This window comes from Telmatherina bonti (genome assembly GCF_933228915.1).
Source record: "Telmatherina bonti genome assembly, chromosome: 4".
NCBI classification, from domain to species: domain Eukaryota; kingdom Metazoa; phylum Chordata; class Actinopteri; order Atheriniformes; family Telmatherinidae; genus Telmatherina; species Telmatherina bonti.
The window spans coordinates 16735606-16759444 of NC_136622.1; the positions used below are offsets into that span (position 1 = coordinate 16735606).

At 39.7% G+C, this 23839-nt stretch overlaps 2 protein-coding genes across 2 annotated transcripts; one reads left to right on the forward strand and one right to left on the reverse strand.

The window, feature by feature from the left end:
* The first annotated feature begins 7011 nt into the window (after window positions 1-7011).
* Window positions 7012-15665, forward strand: borcs6 (BLOC-1 related complex subunit 6). Its single transcript, XM_079239127.1, has 7 exons — window positions 7012-7044; window positions 8944-9557; window positions 9890-10076; window positions 10362-10544; window positions 11740-11903; window positions 12156-12239; window positions 12552-15665. Exons 2-7 carry the CDS (start codon window positions 8955-8957, stop codon window positions 12675-12677), a joined length of 1347 nt encoding a protein of 448 aa, XP_079095253.1. The 5' UTR covers window positions 7012-7044; window positions 8944-8954; the 3' UTR covers window positions 12678-15665.
* Window positions 15666-16404: 739 nt separating this feature from the next.
* On the reverse strand, window positions 16405-22830 carry LOC306754434 (hyaluronidase-2; the record flags this gene model as incomplete). Its single annotated transcript, XM_079238453.1, has 6 exons — window positions 16405-16788; window positions 20659-20853; window positions 21047-21133; window positions 21265-21411; window positions 21827-22075; window positions 22252-22830. 6 exons carry the CDS (start codon window positions 22828-22830, stop codon window positions 16405-16407), a joined length of 1641 nt encoding a protein of 546 aa, XP_079094579.1.
* Window positions 22831-23839: the final 1009 nt, after the last annotated feature.

Genomic DNA, 23839 nt, shown 5'->3' on the forward strand with positions numbered 1-23839 from the left:
TGGCAGAGCTCCTAATATACATGTTCCACCATTCTAAACATTGATTGTTTCTCTCAAAGATGTGTTACAGAGCTGGTCTATATTCATTGCAAGGACCTTGTATGTTTCACTGTGTTATGCTGTATTTACATCTCCGTGCCAGTACTCATCGCTTGTGATTTTCCAGAACGGCTTCCCTGCAACTGGAAGGGAACTGTCATCAAATGATCTCCACTCATATGCTGAGACTTTGTTTTTCTTTTTGTAAATATGTATAAATGTCTGCTTTTAAATGAGTGTGTTTGTGTTTTGTGGTTAAGTGTGCCTTCAAGATAAATATTTCCAAAGTCTGAACTACTTCAACCACAATTGTGTGTAGTAGATATAATTCATAACACACTCATATGAAAACCATAGGTAATAATTATGTGTATTACTAATGAAACTTTTTCTCAGTTAAACAAACACTCTCTTCTTCACTTGTTGGAATGTTTCTGTTTTACAAATTAAGTTATAGCTTGAGAGTTGTTGGGATCTTAAATTTGTGTTTTTAGATGATGTTTGCCAGGGTAGAGGTTTAAAAGGAAAGTGATCTCAAATTATTTTAATCCTTCTTCAAGATGAATTTACATTCAATTGCTTTTTTTATATTGGTTTTTTTTTTTTTGTAAGATTTGTATGATTTCCAGAACATCCATTACATGTGCTTACATTCATTTTCAATGTACAAGGTTAGCTTCTCTACAAAACTGGAACTTACTATTCAGCCAAACCACCATCTGTCAAAGTGAGCACCATAACACTTTATCATTTAGTGTCAAACAACGGGTATGGTGAGCTATCAGCTGGGGAAATGAGACATTCCAGTCATTCCAGATACCAAAATCTCCATACTTGATTTACTGTTGACAAACGTTAGGGTCAGCATTTCGTTGTTTTCAGCCTCCTACTTCTATTTGGCACACCACAGGCTGACCAAACATAAGCCACTGCAGCCTTTTATTTAACTCCGGAATCAAATTTTGCAAAAACAATTCACTTTAAGGAACAGGATATCACAAGAGTATAGACAATCATGTAAAATACCATACGGTATTATTGCATTATGTCATTAGTAAAACATTCCTTTTCCATAGTTTTTTAAGAAGGTGCTTCTGCCTGTGGTACCTTACTTTATAAATTAACCCTGATTGTCAAAAGGTTTCATTGGGCTCTAAGCAAACATATTTCAATAATTACAATGTCACTTTGAATAGTGTCAGCTTGTAAGCACAAAAAGTTATGAAATTGATATTTTATGCTCTGGGTGGTAGAGAAGGTCGTCCAATAACTGGATAGTTGCCAGTTTGAATCCCTGTCCTTGGACAAGATACTTCACCCTTAATGGTCAGAAGGCCTCATGGGGCAGATTGGCTGTCCCATTTACCACTGCTATGTATGAATGGAGAGTAAATGAATAATGGACTTAAGGTAAGCATTTTAAATGCTCTAAACAGAACAGAAAAGAGCAATATAAATCTAACCCATTGCTATTGCTGTTCTTGTTTTGCTGTGTGAGCTGTCAAAAGTTGCTCCAGCATGACATATTCTGCCTTTAAGGTTGATTTAAAAAAAAAAAAAAAAAAAAAAAAAAAAAAAATGGAGAAAACATGTGTACTCATTGGATAAACATTAATGTAGATGTATTTTTAACCTGTTTGTGCACATGTAAAGAATATTTAAAAAGTGAAAATTGGCATTTGAATTATGCTGGATATGCTTTTTTTTATTTCAAAATTACAAGTTTTTTTTACCTAAACTTTTGCTGTATCTGCTTGGTAGATGAAGACCACACAATTTTTGCCAATGCCAGGGGTGGCCAACTCCAGTCCTTGAGATCTGCAGTCCTGCAAGTGTTGGAAGTTTCCCTGCTGCCACACATATGACAGGCACCAGAGTTAATTTGCAGACTTTTGCAGAGCTTGGAATCAAACTCTGCACAAGTCTGCAAATTACCCATTGATTTAAGTCAGGTGTGTTGCAGCAGGGAACACTCCCTCGTGCATAGGTGCGTGAGGAAAGTAATGTTTGACCTTGTTTAAAAGTGTATACATTTGATGAGAGTTTAATCTCCACCGGCAGTTTTTTCAGCTTGCATCACCATCACAGCTAAATGCTGCTTCTCCAGGTTTAGTCTGGGTCAGATGTTTCTGAGGTTCTGAGCATCCAGAGAGCTGGTCTCGCTTTCTCATGCTGCATAATGTCTGGCATTGTCTTGCATTAAGAGGAACCAAGGGCCAACCGCACCAGCTTATGGCCTCACAAAGGGACTGAGGGTCTCATCTTGGTACCTAATGGCAGTCAGGCTACCTCTGGAGAGCACATGGTGGGGTGTGTGGCCCTCCAAAGAAATGCCACCCCACATCATTACTGACCCACTGCCATGGCTTCCTCCACGTCTCTGGACTTTGTCACGTCTGTCACCTGTGCTCAGTGTGAACCTGCTTTCATCTGTGAAGAACACAGGGCACCAGTGGCGAATTTGCCAATCTTGGTGTTCTCTGGCAAATGCCAAACGTCCTGCACAGTGTTGGGCTGGAAGCACAACCCCCACCTGTGGACGTTGGGCCCTCATACCACCCTCATGGAGTTTGTTTCTCACTGTTTGAGCAGACACATGCACATTTGTGGCCTGCTGGAGCTCATTTTGCAGGGCTCTGGCAGTGCTCCTCCTGTTCCTCCTTGCACAAAAAAGCAGGTAGCGGTCCTGCTGCTGGGTTTTTGCCCTCCCACGTCTGCCTCCTCCTGATGTACTGGCCTGTCTCCTGGTAGTGCCTCCATGCTCTGGACACTACGCTGACAGACACAGCAAACCTTCTTGCCACAGCTCGCATTGATGTTCCATCCTGGATGAGCTGCACTACCTGAGCCACTTGTGTGGGTTGTAGACTCCGTCTCATGCTAGAGTGAAAGCACCGCCAGCATTCAAAAGTGACCAAAACATCAGCCAGAAAGCATCGGAACTGAGAAGTGGTCTGAGGTCACCACCTGCAGAACCACTCCTTTATTGGGTGTGTCTTGCCAATTGCCTATAATTTCCATCTGTTGTCTATTCCATTTGCACAACAGCATGTGAAATTGATTGTCAATCAGTGTTGCTTCCTAAGTGGACAGTTTGATTTCACAGAAGTGTGGTTGACCTGGAGGTACATTGTGTTTAGTTTGTTTTTTGAGCAGTGTATAATTTCATCAAAAGATTCAGCAAATTGAGAAGAATCTTTGTGCATAAGAGACAACCTTGGTGCTTGTAAAGACCATTTATCTCAAGTTTCTTTAACCTGATCTGATCTTGACAGCTAAAAAAAAAAAAGAAATCAGGCTCAAACACACTGTGGAAAAAACAGCTTACACACAGTTATTGGCTCAAAGTGGCTTGATATTTAATGGTTTTGAATGAGTCCCACAAATAACTCAGTCAAACATCTGGCACAGTTGAACAATGCACCAGTAACAATCACCAAGCTGCACAACACTCTGGCTAATGAAAGGAGAAGCCTTTAGCAATTTTCGCACAGAATGACTCATGCAACCTTTGACTTTTTTCCATCTGCTCAGTCAACCACAGGGACTTCTTTTCACCATTTTGCTCATAAAAGTGCTTTGAAGGTGCAATAAGAGGCCTGTCTATGTCACCAGTGTTTGTATCCTTTTCAGGAAAGGTCTCATCATGAATGAAACTGTCTGTTCAGATGTTTAAGATGGAATGTTATCGCCAAGTGCTTCAGATTGGTTTCCAGGACTAATTCCATTGGCTGATTGAGGCCAACGTGGTTTTGAAAATGCAGGTTGTTCTAAAGACATTTAGCATTTTCCAGAGACATTCCTTTCCTCTGTAACCACTGGATCTTAAATCTTAATTTTTCCCTATACAAGTCAATGAGACAGACTTTTCAATCACATGTTTTCATCTATGTTACATATTACTTAAATGACTTAGTTTTTGAAACACCTCATCATTACTTAATGAATAACTGAATTCCATTTGAATATATTCTTTGTGTAGTATTTATGATGAGCCCTCAAACTTTACAAAGATCAAGTCTGGTCTTTTTTAAAAAAAATATTTTAGAAAGAATTTACTGTGTAGCGCTGCAAATCCAAATGTCACTTCTCTCAGTATTTTTGCTGAAATTAAAACAAGACACATCATACTTTTATATCATGTTGCTCAATTGTATAACTGCAAATAAAGTGAAATAAAATAAAATATTAGTCCACAGCAGTTAAATACCAAGCCTGGGGAAGGTCAGGCGTCAATAGTGCACCAGGAATAGAAAAATGAATTCTAATGAAAGTATTATTGACTGAAAACTAGTTTAGAAATGGACAAAAATTAAATGAATGACTGAAAGAATTATTTAACTATATCGAGTGAAGCTCAAACTGTTCGCAAAAAGTAAAAACTTTGCCAGCTAAACTAAATGCATAAACAATATGACTGCTTAAAAAAGTAGAGGGGCCATTTAGGACATCTTGTTTTTGCTATTACAAATACACAATGGAAAGAATGTGAAGTCATTCATCCATTCATTTACTATATCGCTTAGTCCAGTTAAGGGTCATGGGGAAGTTGGAGACTATCCCAACAGGCAAGTGGCATGGTACACCCTGGACAGGTTGCCAGTCCATCATAGCACCAATACACAAAGACAAACATATTAATTCCTACGGATAATTTATAGTGATAAACTGGTATATGAAGTGATAGAAAAATATGTTTTCCAGGCATTGTGAATTAAATATGTAGGAGCATTTAAAATATGAAACAAGGGACATGGAATAGCCCAGAGATATCAGCTTAAATTAGACAGTTCAAGTTTTAAATGCAGCCTCAGGTGAGCTGAAAGTAACTGCTTTGAGACAAGGTTATGGGTGTTTGAAGTTAGTTGAAAATAGTTCATTTGAACAAGTGGTGTTGATCGGTCCACCTGACTGGTCTGTGTCAAATGAAAAAAGTCACAAACACAAAAACACTTGTCATGTTTATGCAGCTCCCTCTCTCACTTTCAGTGTCCTGAAATAATAACAAAGGCAAATGGAAAAGTCATTTTCATTTATCACATTTCCTCATTTGAAAAGAGCGAAGCTAAGCTCAAGTCATATGACCTCTCCTTAAACTTGGATACAATTAATGGCTGTAATTTGTGTAAATCTGATTTACAGTCTCTTGCTGTCATTTTGGCCACCAACATGAAGCACACAGACTCCAGTTTCCATAATGAAAAACCACTTCTATGTGAAGCCACATGCTTTCAATTTGCTTTGTAACCGTTATTTCCCTTATTACTGTGTTTTTTGTCTGGTACTTATCTGTTTAAATAGCTTCTTCGATAGTATTACCAACCCTCAACAAAAAATCTGGTAAGGGAGCACACTGTTGGGAAACACCATTTGCTCATTTCTTATGCCAAATTATCTTGAGGTAAATTTCTAAGGCTTTGATGTATGTCACACATGGATAAAACGAATGGGATGAAACAACAGAATCCCCACTGAGATACAGGGCACAGCTGTCCTGGATAGATGGGATGGATTAGAAATTTTACAAGATCTTTAGATGTGGCGACATTATGGTTTTAAATGCTCTCGCCTTCTTTGCAGTGTTTGTCATTTGCTACCACACTCAAGGGTTTAAAATGCCTCAGACAGCTTTATTTCCACTTTGGAGGCACATAGGCCAAACTGAGGTTGTCTAATTATTTAAGCCTCCTATAAAGTTGTTTCTTTGGCAGCTAAAATATAACTTACATTCATTTTGAGGGTCACAGTTTGGCTGGATCCTATTTTGCCTGATTGCAAAACAGAGATAAAAACAACCAGATATGCTTACACTTACTCATAAAGTCAATTTAGGATCACCAATTAACCCAATATGCATATTTATGGACTATGGAAGTTGTGTAAGGAAGCCAGACTGTAAAGAGAGAATATATAAAGTCAACACAGGAAGACCCAGGTAATATTTTAATCCAGAAACCTTCTCAATATGAGGTGACAATTCTAAACACCACAGTACTGTGCAGCCTTTTAAATATTTTATTTTAAAAAGAGTAGTGGTTTTGAAAAGATCAAACAAACACTACGCAAGTTGTTTCTTTTATAGGGCAAAATCCAGTTAAGTTTTCAGTTTTTATTTGCTTTTCACAGGACATTCATAGTACATCAATACTAATGACAACCTTCTGAGCCAACTATATTTTAAAGAGTTTAGCCTGCACCGACGACAGCTGTTTCCTCCATGAGAAGATATGAAAATCTTCATTACGTTACCCATGAATTATTTATTTGGATGACAGGACTGAGTAATTATACATTATAAAAAGATGAGAAGAAACACCAAAAGTGTTGAATAGATCTGATTTCAAAAGTTAACAAAAAAAAAACAAAAAACAAAGAAACAAACAAAAAAAAATTGCTTGTCAGAATATATTTCTTTTGCAGGAAAACACTTAATGTCTTCAGGGTAACGGACAAATTAATACTTACTTTTTCAAAATGAGTAAAAGCGCAGAGTAGCATAAGTGAGACAGACCAGTCTCCGTTCTGCTTCCTTTGACATGATCCCCATCATGCTTTCATAGGAGGACTCACCCTGAGGGCCCATGGTGTTTGTCTCCATCTGTTGGGATAATAGCGGAACATGCAGGACAAACCATGGCGATGATGTGGACAGAAACAATAAATTATCACGTTATTAACCCACAATATAAAAATTATGCTCATTATCGCAATGTTCTTTTACAAATGTCACAGCGTTCCTCTACAATGAATAAATAAATAAATGGGTCTCTTTTAAAATAGACGTGCAACAATGAATTATTGAATTTAGGTAGAAATTGAATAGCATGAATAGAACACTTCCTGGAAAATATTGGAAAATATTTGTTAATCTTTTTCAAATACATTTTTAATAGCTTCGTCGAAAAACCCCTGTTAAAGCGGAACTGTTCTTTTAGGACGTGGGGAAGTATTACTTCAACGGACTTGGTTGTTGCTGTTTTATCTTGAAGGATAGAAACTGCTCTGGTGAGTGTTATGATCACTAAATTGGCATTTACAGAATCACTCTAATAATTATTTTTAAATAGTTATTAATAAAACATGTAAATAAATTTGACAATGACTCAGTGTCAGTGAGTTATAGGTGAGTTGTAAGAGCATTGAAAGCTGCAGGCCCGGACAGCTAATCTTAGCCCCGCGTCGCGAGGCGGCTAAGGGAGCAGTTTAGCAACTTCCTCAAAACGGTCAGCCATCAATTCTGGTCTTTTGGAGGCTTTATCTTCATTTTTGAGAGTTTAGTTTCAGATAAGGAAAATGAAAGCTGCCTTTGAAACTAATTAGGCCTAAAATACGTCATTCGTTTGGAGTGATTGAAAATATTACGTCATTTCACAAAATAAATGGTTAACTGTGAAGCTCAAGTGTCGCTGCCGTCCTACATCTTATTAGCAACATCATCTTTTCCGGGTCTCCTTGTAAACAACATGATTCAGACCCGTATGATGGCCCAGATTTGAACTGTCAGGTTAAGATCCGGAAGTTGTGAATAGCTCATCAAATCTGAAACAGCGACAGTGATTTGCTGTTGCACGCATGTACAGATCCAGATCATGTGCAGCAGGGGTGTCAAACTCAAATAAACAGTGGGCCAACATTTAAAACTGGGCAAACTTGCGGGCCTACATTAAAATTTCCGCATATAATCTCCCAGATATGCCAATGAAACTCATAGATTGGTGTCAAATTCACACGTCCGTTCAGCTGCTGTGTTTCTGCTCAGTCTATCATCTGAAAAGGCTTGTTTTTTCCCCCCCACAAACTTCCATCATGCACTTTTTCACAAACACTCCCTCATTGAAGGATCGGGCTTATCTTGTCATCTCTGCTGCAGTAGCTTGAAGTTGCTATGGCAACTGTCAATAGAGAGAAAGTCCTGACCTGACTGATGCACCAAACCACCAACAGATCATAATAATCAGGTTCATAATGGCTGGACATGTGCTGTGTAACTTCGGTGGGCAAGCTCTAGTATTCATTTGGTATAGCCTCGTGGGCCAAATATAATTACACTGTGGGCCAAAATTGGCCCGCCGGCCAGAGTTTGACACCTATGATGTACAGCTTCGATAGTCTGCATGTACAGAGTCCAGTTTTCTTAAAAATGATTTAAAGAAATTTTGGATATTAAATGTACAATCATACCCCTCTTATAACTCCCAGTGGAGTCATAATTACTATGTCTGCATGGTTGTTTGGTACATTCCGCTCTTCATTTTATTGTATAATTAAACTGATATCGTGCTCCTCACCAATTCTAATGAAATCTAGTTGAAATTCAGCCTTTTGTTGCCTCTCTGTTTAAAAAAATGCTGTGCCTTGCAAAACTGATAAATGTTTTTTTTTTTTTTCTTGAAATCAGCTGATGAGAATCTCCCTTATATACATACACACACAACCCCTGATAAGGATGAAGTATTAGGTTTCTATGGGTTGTATTGGGGGAAAATGTAGATATCATGAAGATCAGAGCACACACTTGCCCAGTAATTCTGCATATTGTATTGTTTGCTTTTGTTCAGACTAATACCTAACAAGCTAATTATATTTTACAATTATTTTATGTACTTCACAGTATCCCTACATAGTTTTTTTTAAATCATACATTTAAGCCTATAAATGAAAAACAAAAACTGCAGCAAAGCCATGACTCAATCAGATGAGATTTGTTATTTATCAGATATATTTCCACATAAAACCACAGTAAAATTTAATGCCATGCCTTATTTATTTAGTTAAACAACCTTATTTGGCAGGGATGTTTTTTTTTTTTTGGTTTCAATGAACTATGATTTTGAAAAGTTGAATAGTGCAAGGAGATTTCCATTAATACTTTTTTTTCTTCTTTTTTTTTTTTTTTTCTTCCAGCAGGTGGAGGGATGAGTCTCTCCCCTGTGACTGGCACTGAAGTGCCAGAAAGAGTTAATGGAGTAGCATCACCTATTGCTTTGGAGAATGGCCCTCATGTACCAGTGAAATGCGGGGGGAGCAGATTACCAGGTCCTGGGGAAGCATCGACAGATGGTTGTGTTGGACATGCAGAGAACCATGTTGATGTGGAAAACGGAGCTTGTGATGAAAAAATCCACCTTGATATAGAAACAAACATTAATGAAAGAACATCAAATTTATCATTACACAGTCCTCATGTGGGGGACCCCTCCTTAGCTGCTGAGACGAGCACACCAGACTCAGAATCAGGATTCAGACACACAGACATTCCTGAGGCCTCTAAAACTGTGGATGCAGCTGATGCGGTTCTCATGTGGGATTCAGAAAAGCATGAAGAGTCAAAAGACTCGTATCTGCAGGGAGGCCCTGTCATGGCAGACAGACAGGAAACAGAGGTGGAGAGTGTACAGGATGGCACTTACCGTCGGGAGGAAGAGGATGGAGACAAGGAGAAACAGGATGAGGAGGATGATGAGAAGAATGAAAAAAAGTGGCGGAATCAGCACACAGGAAGGAGAACGGAGATGCCGGTGAGTGGAATGAAGGATAATTTTTCAGCTTTATTAGATTGTGAGTACCAGACGGTGGAAGGAACAATAGTATTAAATGAGAATAGCTTTCCACTTATTGTATGCATAATAATGAGCATGGTCTTAACTAAAACAGTGCAGCTGAGCCCTTTAACCTTAGTTTTTATCAGGACATTCTGTCAAAGCTTTAGTTAGAAAAACATCCAATTAGATTTTTTTTCCCAGTGGATAAACCTAAAATTGTCTTTGAAAGAGAAAACAGGCATTTTACATGTAGATTAATGCTGTCATTTATTTATTTTTTTAATTGTTTGTTTATTCTTCTTTTACAGCCTTCACAACATTATTCGTCCTCAGCTCCCGGCCCTAGTACCTCCTCTTCTTCCTCTTCTCCACCTTCTCTACTTCCCTCTGATGACACCCCTTGTCCTCCTCACATTATGGCTCAAGTATGGGTTCGTAATGTTCGGGGGATGCAGGATAGCAAAAGCCTGGATGAAATCAGCCAAGCATGTGGGGGTACGTATTGGTCACAAGTTTAATCATGTGCTTCCTCAAGTTATCAACTAAATTGGCTTGAAATGATGTGTATGCTGATTTGTGTATGTAAAGTACCCTGTAACAACACTGTTGTGAAGTGGCGCGATACAAATAAAGTTGAATTGAATTGAATTATTGCCCACTTCCTTTGAAAAGTGCTCGAATTTGTCATTTATTACAAAATGCTTCCATAGCTGATCTTGACACTTATTGTTTGAAACATTTTATAGCTATAGGTTGCTGATGTTACCTTGTTCTTTACAGGTGGTTCAGGAGCCCGGGGAGGGGGTAGAAGTGGCCAGTCAGAGGGCCGACGAGCCACAATCTCTTCAGCTCTTGAATTAGAGGGGACCGTCAGCCATGAAGGAGACCTTACCAACTTCATCACCAAAAACTTGGAGCAGAAGATCAAAATGAGCTCCAAGCCCAGTTTGGACTGCAGTGATTGTGAGTAAAAGGTTCAGAATAATTCAAACCCGTTCTTTTCGTCAAATAATTGACTTTATTAATGACTCAGTTATTAAAATTGTCACCTAATATTTAGTGTGATTTGTTTAATGTTTTAAAATACATGTTGTAGACGTGGTAGAGCAGTTTGTGTAGTCCACATACATAAACACAGATTAAAAAAAAGAAGAGTAGACATTTAAAACTGAGCCATATTAGTTTATTTAGGGAGCAAAGCCGTGCAGAGGAACATAGAAAACACTTGGTGAAATTATTGGTTTGTAAATGTTTTGTCTCAGTCCAAATCTCAGGATGTTTGCAAAAGGATCTTCAGTCATCTTCAATTAACTTTTGACAAAAATAAAAAGTAAAATAAAACAGCTATTATAAGAAATTAAATCATCTGTAAAAGTTTAGCAGGCTGACGTTCTGCAGCTTGTCCATTTGCATCCATCAGTCCAGTCTGACTTTCCTGCAGGAAAACGCTGAAACGCCGCCCTTCACTCTCAAACCCCTGTGGATGAGAGTGTCAGCTAAACTAGCTATTCAATTAAATGCAGTAACACAGTCAATATGCCCTCTGTGGCAGCTCATTCCATCTACCTGCTGATTCGATTAAGATGGATGACTCACACACTTCGTTTAGACTGGAAGGATTTATTATTGAGGCCCTGCCACTGCTTGACCGAAAGCTTTCAAATGCTGAAATGTTATTTTTAAATTTACTAACCACTTATGTGTTGTGTATTCATGGATTTATTCACTTGAGGCTCAGGTTTTCTTTTGATTAATGTGTTGCTTCAATGAGAATTCTTAAGTCACTCTAGTAGATAGTGTGTGTCTTCCTGTCTTCTTTAAGCTGATTTTCTATGGAGCAATCCTTTATTAGTTGCCTGCATTTGCACTGTGCCTGTTAATGGGTTGCACTCTACCTTTTCCATCTGTGCTTGATTTGCTTTTGGGAAAGTGAATAAATAATTCATTAGCCAGTAGAAAATGAATTATCAGCTTTGGCAGTCGGTCTTTACAGGGATATCAGCAAATGAAAACAAACTTTTCCAGAGTCTGTATTTGTTGCTAAAATACGTTCATTATTCTCCTCTTGTTGACTTTTATAAAAATAAACAACAAACAGTAAATGTAGCTCTAGCACTGTATCAATCAATTTAATGTGATCATCTTCATATGCTGCCAGCGGACTGTTCAGGTCCCATCTACCGAAGTCGGGGGTTGTCACGGAAACCAGCAGATATCCCGCCCATTGATCCCACAGTCTTATTGGACCTCCAGAGACATACCCAGGAAGTGGCACAAAGTGTGGAAATGATGATGCGAAGCCTGAATGGAACCATCCAGAATGTGAGTCCCGACATCTGAAGGCCAACTTCATGTTGTGTATTTACTCTCATTTCATTGCAGTTTGTGTGTTGAGATCATTTTATAGTTTTTTTAAAGTGCATTGCATTCGTCCACTCAGCTGACTCTTACTGTCATGCTTGTGTCTTTGTGCTTTGTTGTTACTTCACATTTATTTCTTACTCGCACAATATGTCACATTGTGTTTTTATTTAGGGCAGCCTTAGTCACATATTTTTTTCTCCATTTATCCAGATGACTGCTCTGAGTGTGGGCTACATCCAGACCTACAGAGACTCCGTTGACAGCCTGGGAGAGTCTGTAGACATGAGTATTAAGGTGATACTCATTTTAAGTGTTTATTTATTAAATGTGTTTAACAGCTCTTTCATGCGATGAATTAATTAGTTGCACCTGAATTAACTAGTTAAATTGTCAATTGAATGTCTTCACCAAGTAAACCTACGTGCTACTTCACCAAAGCTTTGTTCTAAAAATAAGAAAAATGTTTTCAGGGCCAAAGTCAGCAGCCATCATCAGGTTTACATTTTTTTTTTTTCTTATGTAACAAAGCTGCATTTTCTATTTATTTATTTTATTTATATATTTATGTATATATTTATTTATGTCTGTCTATTTTTCTTTTTGCAGGGCATGTACACACTGATGGCTCGCTGTGAAGAGTTGGATCGTTCCATGCAGCCCATACACACCCTAGCAGCACAAATTCGTGACATCAAACGCACTTTGGATGCTCTAGAGGCAATTTGCAAGTAACACCACCTACTTAGTTCAAACACCCAACACAACTGCAAGATTAAAACCAAGCTGGTCCTGAACAAGGATCTTGGCAAGCAACACAACTCCCTTCGCAGGTAGCGCGCACACACACGCGGCGAAGATTAAATGTTTGTCTGGAGTCCTGGAGCCATTCCTGCTTGACATGCTGGATGATTTCCATTCACGATTCTTCTCTTTGTCCTTTGAAGATGGCCTTATTTGTGTTGTTTGGTCTCATTATCATCAGTTTACTCGGCTCTTAAGTTTGAGCTGCTTTTTTTTTTTTTTTTTCCTTATTTTTATCTGATAAGTTGTGAAGAAGCAAATTCATTATTTTTGGAGACACTTGTGCCCAGAATACACACACACATGCAAATTGAAACAGCTCCTTGAAGATGGTGGGATTGATACTTTTTTTCCCCCACTTTTTAGTTCGAGGAGTGCTTTATCCGTCCAGCCTGCGTTGTTCAGATTGCACTAACCTCTCCCACCCAGATGGGGGCGATATTTCTGTCCCCGGAGAGGCAAAAATGAACTGCTCACAAGACTTTTGCACAGGAACAGAAAGTCTATTTTTTAATCTTATGCAACAAATGGATTCTTTCACTGCAGGCTAAATTAAGTGGGTGTCTTGTCTCTTTTCTGTGTTTATTTATTCACTTTGCTCGGCATGCATGCTTGATCAAAAACACAGTGTCTCTATGTTATTGGGTGCCATTTGAGATGGCAACAGATGCCGCATAATGAATTCAATCAGTAAAGACTGTGTTTAACTTTGTATGCTCAGAGTCTCTCAAATCAGTTAAAGAGAAGCTATAACCCTTAAAATCCCAGATTTGCTTCTGAAATACTGAGTCACTATCCTCCTGTTAGGTTCAGCTGACTCCCTCCTCCTCTGTGGCAGAATAATCCATCATCATGTGGAGAAAAGTGCATGTCATGTGCTAAAATGTAAACATAATTTGTGGATGTAAAAGAGTACAAAGGTTTCATAATTTGAGTCCAGATGTGACAGAAAATCTGGTCACTATTTGGCTATTTTTGGTGAGATCATCCTCATATCTGAAAATAGCTTGAAAGTTAGCTAGTGATAGTTTCACACGTAAGTTTGAGTGAGTAAAATAGAATTTATGGGATGAGTAAACTTAAGCTACCAGTCAGTTTGCAGCCATTTCCGCATTACATTTAATGGACACACACTTTCCCAATAGATTTTGAGGGAAAGTGTGGCCAGCCTAATGCCAGAGATTAGTCTCATCAGTGACCACAAGCTCAGATCTGCTCAGAAAGACCTTTCATCTCTCTGTTGACTGTGTTTGTGACTCATTTCTTTTAATCAAGTAAACCCAAAGCACTCAAATGATAATAAATAGCCTTTTTAAACAATAATTTAGTTTTTGTTGTGTTTTAATATAGACATTTTCAATATCTTGTTGAATTGAATCACTTACCGCAACTAACATTGACACACATTAATTAGTTAAATATAAAGGATTGGAGTAATTTAAGAATCTGTAATGGATAAAAACAAATGGATAGCTGAATAAATTCATCTAGCCTAAAGATTTGTCATTCAATATGTAGCAAATAAAACATTTTATTTGCAGGCATTTGTGTTGTTTGCAGACTTCTCATTGCCACCATTCAGCTTCACCTCAGCCATTCTAAAGAAATATTTCATGCACAGCAGAGCTTCCTATCAAAACATATCCAGAATTGGGAAAACACTTAAAGATTGGTTGTTCCTGCCATTTCACCAAGTTGGATTAACCAATAAATGTCGCAAATAAATAAATTGTGGTTTTTGGCATCTTTGGGAAATGGGGATACCTTGAGCATTTGCATTTATTTCACATTTAATGCCTTTGTATTGAAATTTTGTAAAACAAACTCAAAAATGACATTTGGATTACAAGAGGGCTTTTTGTCTTATAGTGCTGAGCAGCAAGGGTTCAGTGGTTATTCAGCATCTCCTAACTGTGATGTTTTAAACAGAGGAAAGATGAGACATTTAGTTTCTAATCATGGAGTCTGGACACAGCTCTGCACTGTGAACTCATTTAACTGATTACAAAGTGAATGACTAATTATAAAAAAGACTGACTGCAGCATCTCGTCTGTGTTTCTTTCCCAATTTAAAGCTACGTGTCCCACAATACACTTGATTTAGTAAAGAGATGATGGTACTTTTTCATTGCACTGATGGAGTTCTAGTGTTAGTTCATAGTACCTGTGTGAGATTTTTATGCTAATACTTGTACTTATGGCAGCAGTGGGTAATTTAAGTTGTGTTGCATTGACTGTCATAGATTGGATTTACTCAAACTTATGTAGTTGTGGGAGTTTTGATTTGTGAAACATTGTAAGGGCAGTTCTACAAGATGACATAATATGAAGGCTTGCATTTGTTGGAAACACAGTTGAAGCTGTAAGAAGAGGCAGTGGTGTATGGCCTAAACGCCTTTTCTCACAGTTCTTCACTGGTTTGTGTTTCCACCATTATGATTAAGTTTCATTTGCACAAACAGGTTTTGCAAGCAGTTTATTTAAAACTATTTTTTGAAATTTTAAGTCACTGGACTCTACCGTGTTGGAAAACAAAAAGATTAGTTGGGATGAACTTATAAACAAAAAATATGAATTATGACTCTGGATGTCTTGACGCTAAGAAGAGGTACTTAATCATGTGAAATGGATGTCAAGATGTCAATGATCTGCTTGTTTTTTTTAGATGAATATTAATATGTCCAAAGAACAAACCTTTGAAAATACAGTTGACTTTTTGAGGTGAGAAAGGACCCCTGGGAGAAGAGAGATGGAAAAAGTTGTCATTTTCTTGTTCATGATATGTATAATTGTAATATTTACTTTCTGTTGTACAATCCGATGCATCTGTGTACATAAGATCTTGCTCTGTAACTAAAATGATTTGGATACCTTTGTTGTCTTTAGTGTATATTTTAATTAAAAATAAATAACAAATTTACATAAGCTTAAAAAAAAAAAAAAAGCATTTGGTCATTCTTTTTTTGTCCGTTCTGCTTCAAGGGGCACTGATGGGGATGCGCTTGAGGCAGTACAACATTTACATAATGTTTTGTGTACATATTGTGTAATCACAAGTCAGCACGCAACATGGCAGCAGAAAATGACTTTGCTAACTGGAATCCAGCTTTGATCACTGTTTTTGGTTTTATTTATAAAAAATTTATGGAACTTTCTTTGCAGTGATGTTTCAGAATGATGTAGTTTCACTAGAAGTCAGGCAGGGGAGGCCAGAGATCTCATAAACAGTTCAGCAGATGATCTTTAACAGTTGTGATGTGTTTTGTCTTGCTCAAATAACAGACCATGTTATCTGAAACTTTAGCTGTTTTAATTGAAATAGTTAATGAAATCATTTTCAAGCGTGTTCCTGCGTTTGATTTGATTTTTATGTATTTATTTTTGGTGAACTCGCCTTTTAACAAGAAGCAGGCTGGAGTCTGTGAGTGTTTGTACCACTGTGTATTGGCACATCCAGTGATATGTCTCTGATCCTAGTTGTAGACATAGTTCATCCTTCTTGCTTTAAAAAAATAATCTTGAAAAAATTATATATTGATTATATTAATCTAGAAAGCAGCACACCTGCAACTCAGGGATTTAGAATCTCTTGCAAGGGCACTTCAGAGGGCGTTCTATAACACAGACATCCCATTTGAAGGCTGGATTAGTTTTCATTTTAAGGTCCCAGGCATAAGCTTCCAGCCACCAGCAACAGTAAAGCCATCAGGTTTGGGGCACTCGACGGATTTATACAACTGTCTTTAGGTGCTTCCAGTGAAGGTGTTGCATTGCCAGGAGCAGGTGAAACACTTGCTATAAATTCAGTTTCAGAGGCACTTTTTGTTGTAGCAACAATTGTTGTTCCAAGTACAAGTTCAGTGTTTCCTTCTGCTTTTCCCCTCGCAGATACTCCGTCCTTTGGGGACTGCTGGTCAGAGACGTCCCCGTCTGCAGTCTTGTACCACTGACATTGGAAGTCTTTTTTCCAGATTTCAGCTGGATCTGGTTCGGCCATTTTTGGGTCTGTGTCCGGTGGATCGTTGGCTTTTGCTGCCTGTATCTAAGAAGGAAGATAGAAAATAATGTTAATATCTGCAAACAATTATGCATTTGTTTTTACAGAAGATATGGAGGGTTTTACTAGATCTTGGAGGTAAAGATACAATGACTGGCCAACGAGAAAGTTGCCACCTGAAATAAAGTCACACTGATATTTAATTGAACTGCCTTTAGCTTTGATCACAGCAGCTCTGACTGCTGTTTCAGTTAGCTTCTGCAATGATAAAAAAAAATATTTCCATCCAGCATTGCATTTAACTTTTCTCCAAGATGTCATAAATATGATGGAAGTGTCCATCCACATCCTAAAATATTCCCAGTGGAGTTCTGGTCTGGACACTGCAATGGTCAATACATGATTGAAAATAATGTCTTATGCTACCTGAACCACAATTTCATATTTTGAGCTCAAGTATTCCTGGCATTATCATCTTGAGCAATGTCCGTGCCATCAGGAAAGAAAAAATTACATCGATGGAATAACTTGGTCATTTGGTATATTCAAGTAATCCCATAATGTTGCTGAACCTAGACCGGACCTACAGCAGCAACCCCAAATCTCACCACTGCCCCAGCAGACTTGTACAGTGGGCACAAGGCATGATCGATGCATCACAATTGCCTCTTCTCTTACCCTGATATGCCCAACAGTCTGGAAATGGGTAATCTGGACTCATTAGGTAACCTGACCATCTTCCATCGCTCTAGAGTCCAATCTTCATGCTGTTTAGTAAATTAACACCTTTTCTGGCCAACTCCACTGATTAGTGGTTGTCTTATGGCTATCGTTCATTCCCTGACGTCACAGGTCAATGAATTACGACTCTGATTGACATATTACAAGTGTACCTCAAAATTATATTTGTTAAACTGAGTGTGTGCATTTCCAAGTCTGAAATACAAATGTTACTCAGAGGGTGTGCATTTGTGAAAAACCTGGCCTAAGTTCATTCCTATTGAAACTGATCTGGCCTCATTGAGTTCTAATGTTGTTTTTCTCCAATTTGATTTAATCAAATGTTAAAGTTATTGCGGATCAATTATTCAGGACTTTTTTCAGTCCACATTTCTTCCTGAAAGACTATGGTTCCCCACTATCCTTCTAGGTTACAATAATAATTTGTACAAATTTCATCGCAATGTTATTATCTAAGATATGAGACGCTACTCATTGCATCATTTGGGGTTAAAATAACTTGCTGCCAACTGAAATTTAACCACCCATGCACTCATTATCAAATAGGAGGCTCCTACCTATTTGCTTAATTAAACCCAACTTTTCCTTTTGGCTAGGTAGTGTAAACTAAAGCCCCATCTAGAGATATGCAGAAAGTGTTCAGTGATGGAGGATCAAACTCCATTTAGTTGTCTTCTGATGGACCTTAGCTTCTGTTTTCCTGTGTGTTTACTTCCTGGCTAAACACAGAATTCTCAGATAACTGGACTCCCTGGTTCTTTAGCTTCTTTTTCATAGAAAGCTTTACTGGCTTATCTTTTTCAGTTTATCTTGAAACAAATATCTCCATTGCCAACTTCCCACACAAAGAGACCAAACGGCAGAGGGAGTTTTTTTTGTGAAGATTTTTATTACTTTGCCTTTCATGACATGTACAGAGAGTTGTGAATCAATTATAAGTTGACAGACAGAATCTCGGAAGAATATTCAGACCTATTCTTTACGGATTTCAGTAATTTATATCTATACATATATATATATATATATATATATATATATATATATATATATATATATATATATATATATAAAAATTCTGTCCATATAAGTTATGAACAGAATCGGTGATAAAGGGCAGCCTTGGCGGAGTCCAACCTTCACTGGAAACTAATCCAGCTTACTGTGGACAAAGCTCTGACACCTGTCGTACAGGGACTGGACAGCTCGTTCAAGGGCGTCCTGTACCCCATACTTCCCCACAGGAGTCACCGAGGGACACAGTCAAATGCCTTCTCCATGTCGACAAAGAACATGTAGACTGGTTGGGCAAACTCCCATGCCCCCACCAGGACCCCAAAGAGGGTATAGTTCACCTCAGAGGGTACGGTCCACTGTTCCACGACCAGGACGAAAACCACACTGTTCCTCCTCAATCCGAGATCTGACTATTCAATGGACCCTCCTCTCCAGGATCCCGGTATAGACCTTACTGGGGAGGCTGAGGAGTGTGATTCCCCTGTAGTTGGAACACACCCTTCGGTCTCCCTTCTTAAAAAGGGGGACCACCACCCAGGTCTGCCAGTCAAGGAGGTCTTCAAAGTATTCCTTCCACCGACCCACAACGTCCTGAGTTAAGGTCAGCCGCTCCCTATCTCTACTGTACACAGTATTGACGGAGCACTGCTTCCCCCTCCTCAGTCGCCAGATGGTGAACCAGAATCGCCTCAAAGCTGTCCGGAAGTCATTCTCCATGGCCTCGCCGAACTCCTCCCATGCCGGAGTTTTTGCCTTGGCAACGGTCGAAGCAACATGCCGGTTAGCCTGTCAGTATCTATCAGCTGCCTCCAGAGTCCTACATGACAAGAAGGCTCGATAGGACTCCTTCTTCATCTTGACAGCATCCCTCACTACTGGTGTCCACCAACGAGTTCTGGGATTACTGCCATGACAGGCCCCAACGACCTTACGGCCACAGCTCCAACTGGCTGCCTCAGCAATAGAGGCATGGAACACAACTCACTTGGACTCAATGTCCCCCACCTCACTCGGGACATGGTTGAAACTCTGTTGAAGGTGGGAGTTGTAGCTCGCTCTGATGGGGTACCCTGCCAGACATTCCCAGCAGACTCTGACCGGCTTCCTACCCCACCACCTGAGCCAACTAACCACCAGGTGGTGATCAGTTGACAGCTCCGCCCCTCCTTAACCCCAGTGTCCAAGGCATCCGATGACACAATTACAAACTCGATCATCGAACTGCGGCACAGGTAGTCCTGATGCCAGGTGTACATATGGATACTCTTATGTTCGAACGTGGTGTTTGTTATGGACAATCCATGGCAAGCACAGGAGTCCAACAACAAAAGACCATTTGGGTTCAGAGGGGGAGGGGTGGGGGCATGCCTCTCAATCACTCCCCTCCAGGTCTCACTGTCATTGCCCACGTGATCATTGAAGTCCCTCAGTAGAACAAAGGAGTCCCCAGAAGGATCTCCTTCCAATACTCCCTCCAAGGACTCCAGAAAGGGGTGGGGGGGGGGGGGGGGGGGTGTACTCTGAACTGCTGTGTGGTGCATAGGCACAGACAACAGTCAGGACCCATTCCCCCACCTGAAGGTGGAGGGAAACTACCCTTTCATCCATCGGGGTAAACCCCAACGTGCAGGCACCAAGCCGTGGGCTAATGAGAATGCCCACACCTGCTCGGCGCCTCTGACCATGAGCAACTCCAGAGTGGTCAAGGTCCTGCCCCTCTCGATGGTACTGGTTCCAGAGCTCAAGCCACACATCGAGGTGAGTCTAACTATATCAAGCCGGAACCGCTAGACCTAGCGCACAAGCTCAGGCTCCTTCCTCACCAGAGAGGTGACATTCCGTGTCCCTAGAGCCAGTTTCTGCAGCCGGGGATCGGACCGCCAGGGTCCCCACCTCCTGCTGCTGCCCAGCTCACATTGCACCCGACCCCTATGGCTCCTCCTGCAGATGGTGAGCCCATGGGAGGTGGGGCCCACATAACCCTTTAGAGCTGAGCCCGACCGGACCCCACGGGCAAAAGCCCGGCCACCAGACACTCACTCTTGTGGCCCAACCCCCAGGCCTGGCTCCAGAGGGGGGCCCCAGTGACCCGCGTCCGGGCAAGGGAACATTTCCAACCATGGCCAAAGGAGGGGCAGTGGGCGCTTTGGTTATTCTTACCTTTTCTGTTACTTTGTCTGCCAGTGTGTTTGTGCGAGGAAGATGGAGATAAGCAGAGCTGTCTGGATTTTGACGAACACATCGACCCTTTCCTTGGCAAAGGGAGGATGAGCAAAGTTGAGTTGCCGTGGTGACATTGATGGAGTAAGGTCCCAGGACTCTACGCACAAATTCTCCCAGGTCCTGGCACTCTCTCTGAGAAGCATACAGAGTATAATAATAGAAACAGTGGTATATTCTGATGAATACGAAGAAGTCATGCTTCTTTTATTGAGATCAATTTGTATTTTTAAACCATTCAAGCATCTAAGTATATGTGGAGACAGCATTTATACCAAATAGGCTTAGGTATATATAGAACATAAAAATATGTGCATAGGTTGTGTACCTCATTTTTAGTCTCACTCCGCTCCCAGATAACAACTCCTGCTGCTCCTGTTGCAGCACTTTCTCCAATGGTATTGATCAGATCAGCCTGTAAAAACCAAAGGAAGAAACAGCATACTAATTAAACTATTTTATGCTATACGCAAAATATACACATAATTGAGGTTGAAGGATCAACTATAGGACATGACATTTGATATATATAATGTAACAGCTTACCCGTGATAAGAAAGTTTTAGTTGAAGCATAAACACTCTTGACCAGAGGGAACACAGGTAGATCAAACTCTGCACCAGCCAAAGATGAGACTCGTAGTGCTTCCTTTATTTGTCCTGATAAATAAAGCCTCGCTCCAGAGGTCCCATTCTACAAAAACGGCAACATGTTGTACACACTTTTATCGACCAAGTTAAACATAATTAAATGCCTTAAGAGCAATAAGCTGCAAACAATTTGCTTACACTTTATCCCATCAGCTAAGAGAAAGAACTTTATATCAAAACATGAACATCTCATGTTTGTTTCCTGTACTTTGCACTACTCTTTTGGAAATGTGCAGTGCAAAGTACAGTTCATCACATAAAAATCTTGTGGTTAACACTGGGAAATACTTGTCAGCTGGTGACTTAGAGGTCTTCTTTCAACTATTTCCTCCTGCCTTATAAATTTAGATTGAATGTAAGAGTGGATATAAACAATAAGTAAAGGCAAATAAACTAAAAAAAAACAACTTTTTTAAAAAACAGGTTTCAGAACTACATGTATGTAGAAATATACCCACCTGCAGCTTCTCCAGGGTCAGAAGGGGGTACAGAGCAGAGCATCGCTTCCATAGCCACAAAAGCTGGTCATTAAGGGCCATCTCGGCTGGACGACACTGGCCAGTGTAATTGGCTAATGTGGTTTGCATGGGGTCACTATTGTAGCAGCTGGGGTAAGGAGAGAATCCCCACAATGCTTTGGGCCTTAGCCTTTTGACCTCCCGTAGAGTCTCCATCATGATTGATTGGGCCGCTGCTTCAAAGTCCACCTGTGGTGAGATAAGGTGATCTTCCATTAAACATTATTCATAATAGAGCAGTTCAGTTTGTTCTAAACCTATATCATATTCACAGTTTTTTTATTCTTGTTTTCTCTTTTTCACTTCCTCCTACTACTTGACTTTTAATCAGCCTTTTAATCGCTTCTTTTTCTAACTTTCCTCACCTTTGACCATTTCTCCACCTCCTCAGGGCTCCAGTTAGGGAAAAAAGTCTTCATTAGGTTCCTGGAAGCCTCCTGGTACATCACCTGTTTCTCTCTATTTCTAGACCACTGGGGGAGCCACTCTGCCCAGCGCAGCACTCCCAGCCCAAGATATCTGGGGGCAGGTAAAGCTGCCTCCAAATCTTGCTGCGTCTTTTGAATATGACTGTCCAGACGTGTGTGCTGAGGAATCCCCCCATTGACAGGTGTGTTTTTGTTTACAAAGTATGGGTAGTTCCCCAATGTATCCTCATAAAAGAAGGCTACACGGCCCTCCCTTTCCATACCGAAAGATCTCAGATCTGGTCGGCTAGAGCAGGAGGAGTCAGAGATGCCCCAGAAGATGATAAATGGCTGTCCAGACAGTAGAGGAGGACGGGCAGGTTGGGGTGGTCCGGCCATGCAGGGGCCAACAAAGGCAGTAAGAAAGAAAACAAAGAGGATGGCTGAGGAAGATGTAATCTGAGCCAGGACATTCCAAAGCGCCAGTTTTGGTTCTGGCTGTAGGTCTGGATGAGAGTGTGGTTCGGTCCACGCCATTGAAACGTCTCACCCCTTCAGGCCTTCATAGCCAATCATGTTGCTGAAAAAATAAAGGAAAAGTTAGACATTTAACAATCTGTAATTGATGTAATTATTCAACAAAGCTTTTAAGTAAAAGTTTAACAGGTCTGCAACAATATTAGTAACCATTACTTAACTTTGGAACTATAAAAAAAAAAAAAACAAAAAAAAAACCAGTAGTTACATATGTTTTTTACAAGTACGTCAGAAAGTGATATTTGTATATTTTTTGGACAACATAAAAATAAATTCAGTCAAGTAAAACTTAAATTTAAAGTATTAATAGCGGCTTGTTTTATGTTTATGGTGACCCAAATGGTATTTGTAACAGAACAGCAGAGGGGAAGTTCATACAGTATGGGAAAGTAGTTGTCTCATATAAATGACACAATGTCTTCTCATTTGAGAAAAAACAATGCGTGGGATGCTTTGAAGCAGTTTTTCTTTTTGTTTTGTTCAGGTGCATTTTGGAGGTTTTAAACAAAGCTACTGTGAAATCAGTGAGTCACATCGCTGCTTATTTTTTTGTTTACTGGTTGATTTTTTTTTCTACCCTACAAGCATTTGTTTGGCACCTCTGCAAATTGGTCCAATAAAAATCCCACCTTTTTTGGTGTTTTTTTAAAAAAAAAAAAAAAAAACATTTTCCAGCTTATTTTTATTCACCAGGAAATTGTCACAGTATGTTGACAAAATTTCTACAATTGCTTGTTAGCAGTAGCAACTCTTCTCCCGAGCACAGATTGTTGCATGCTCTCTAACAAGCCCACCATGTGAAAAGTGACTTGTGGAGACATAGTTTCGACAATTCAGAATGCCACCGATTTCTGTAACATGCAATATGCTGTTTGCAGATATATCCACCCTCTAATTCACCCTTGCGCAGCATCTACTACAGGTGTTTGTAATTATCTCGGCTCCTTAGATGATTAAATGTGGGAATTGATGCGGTAAATTACATCATGTAAACATCACAAAACACAAC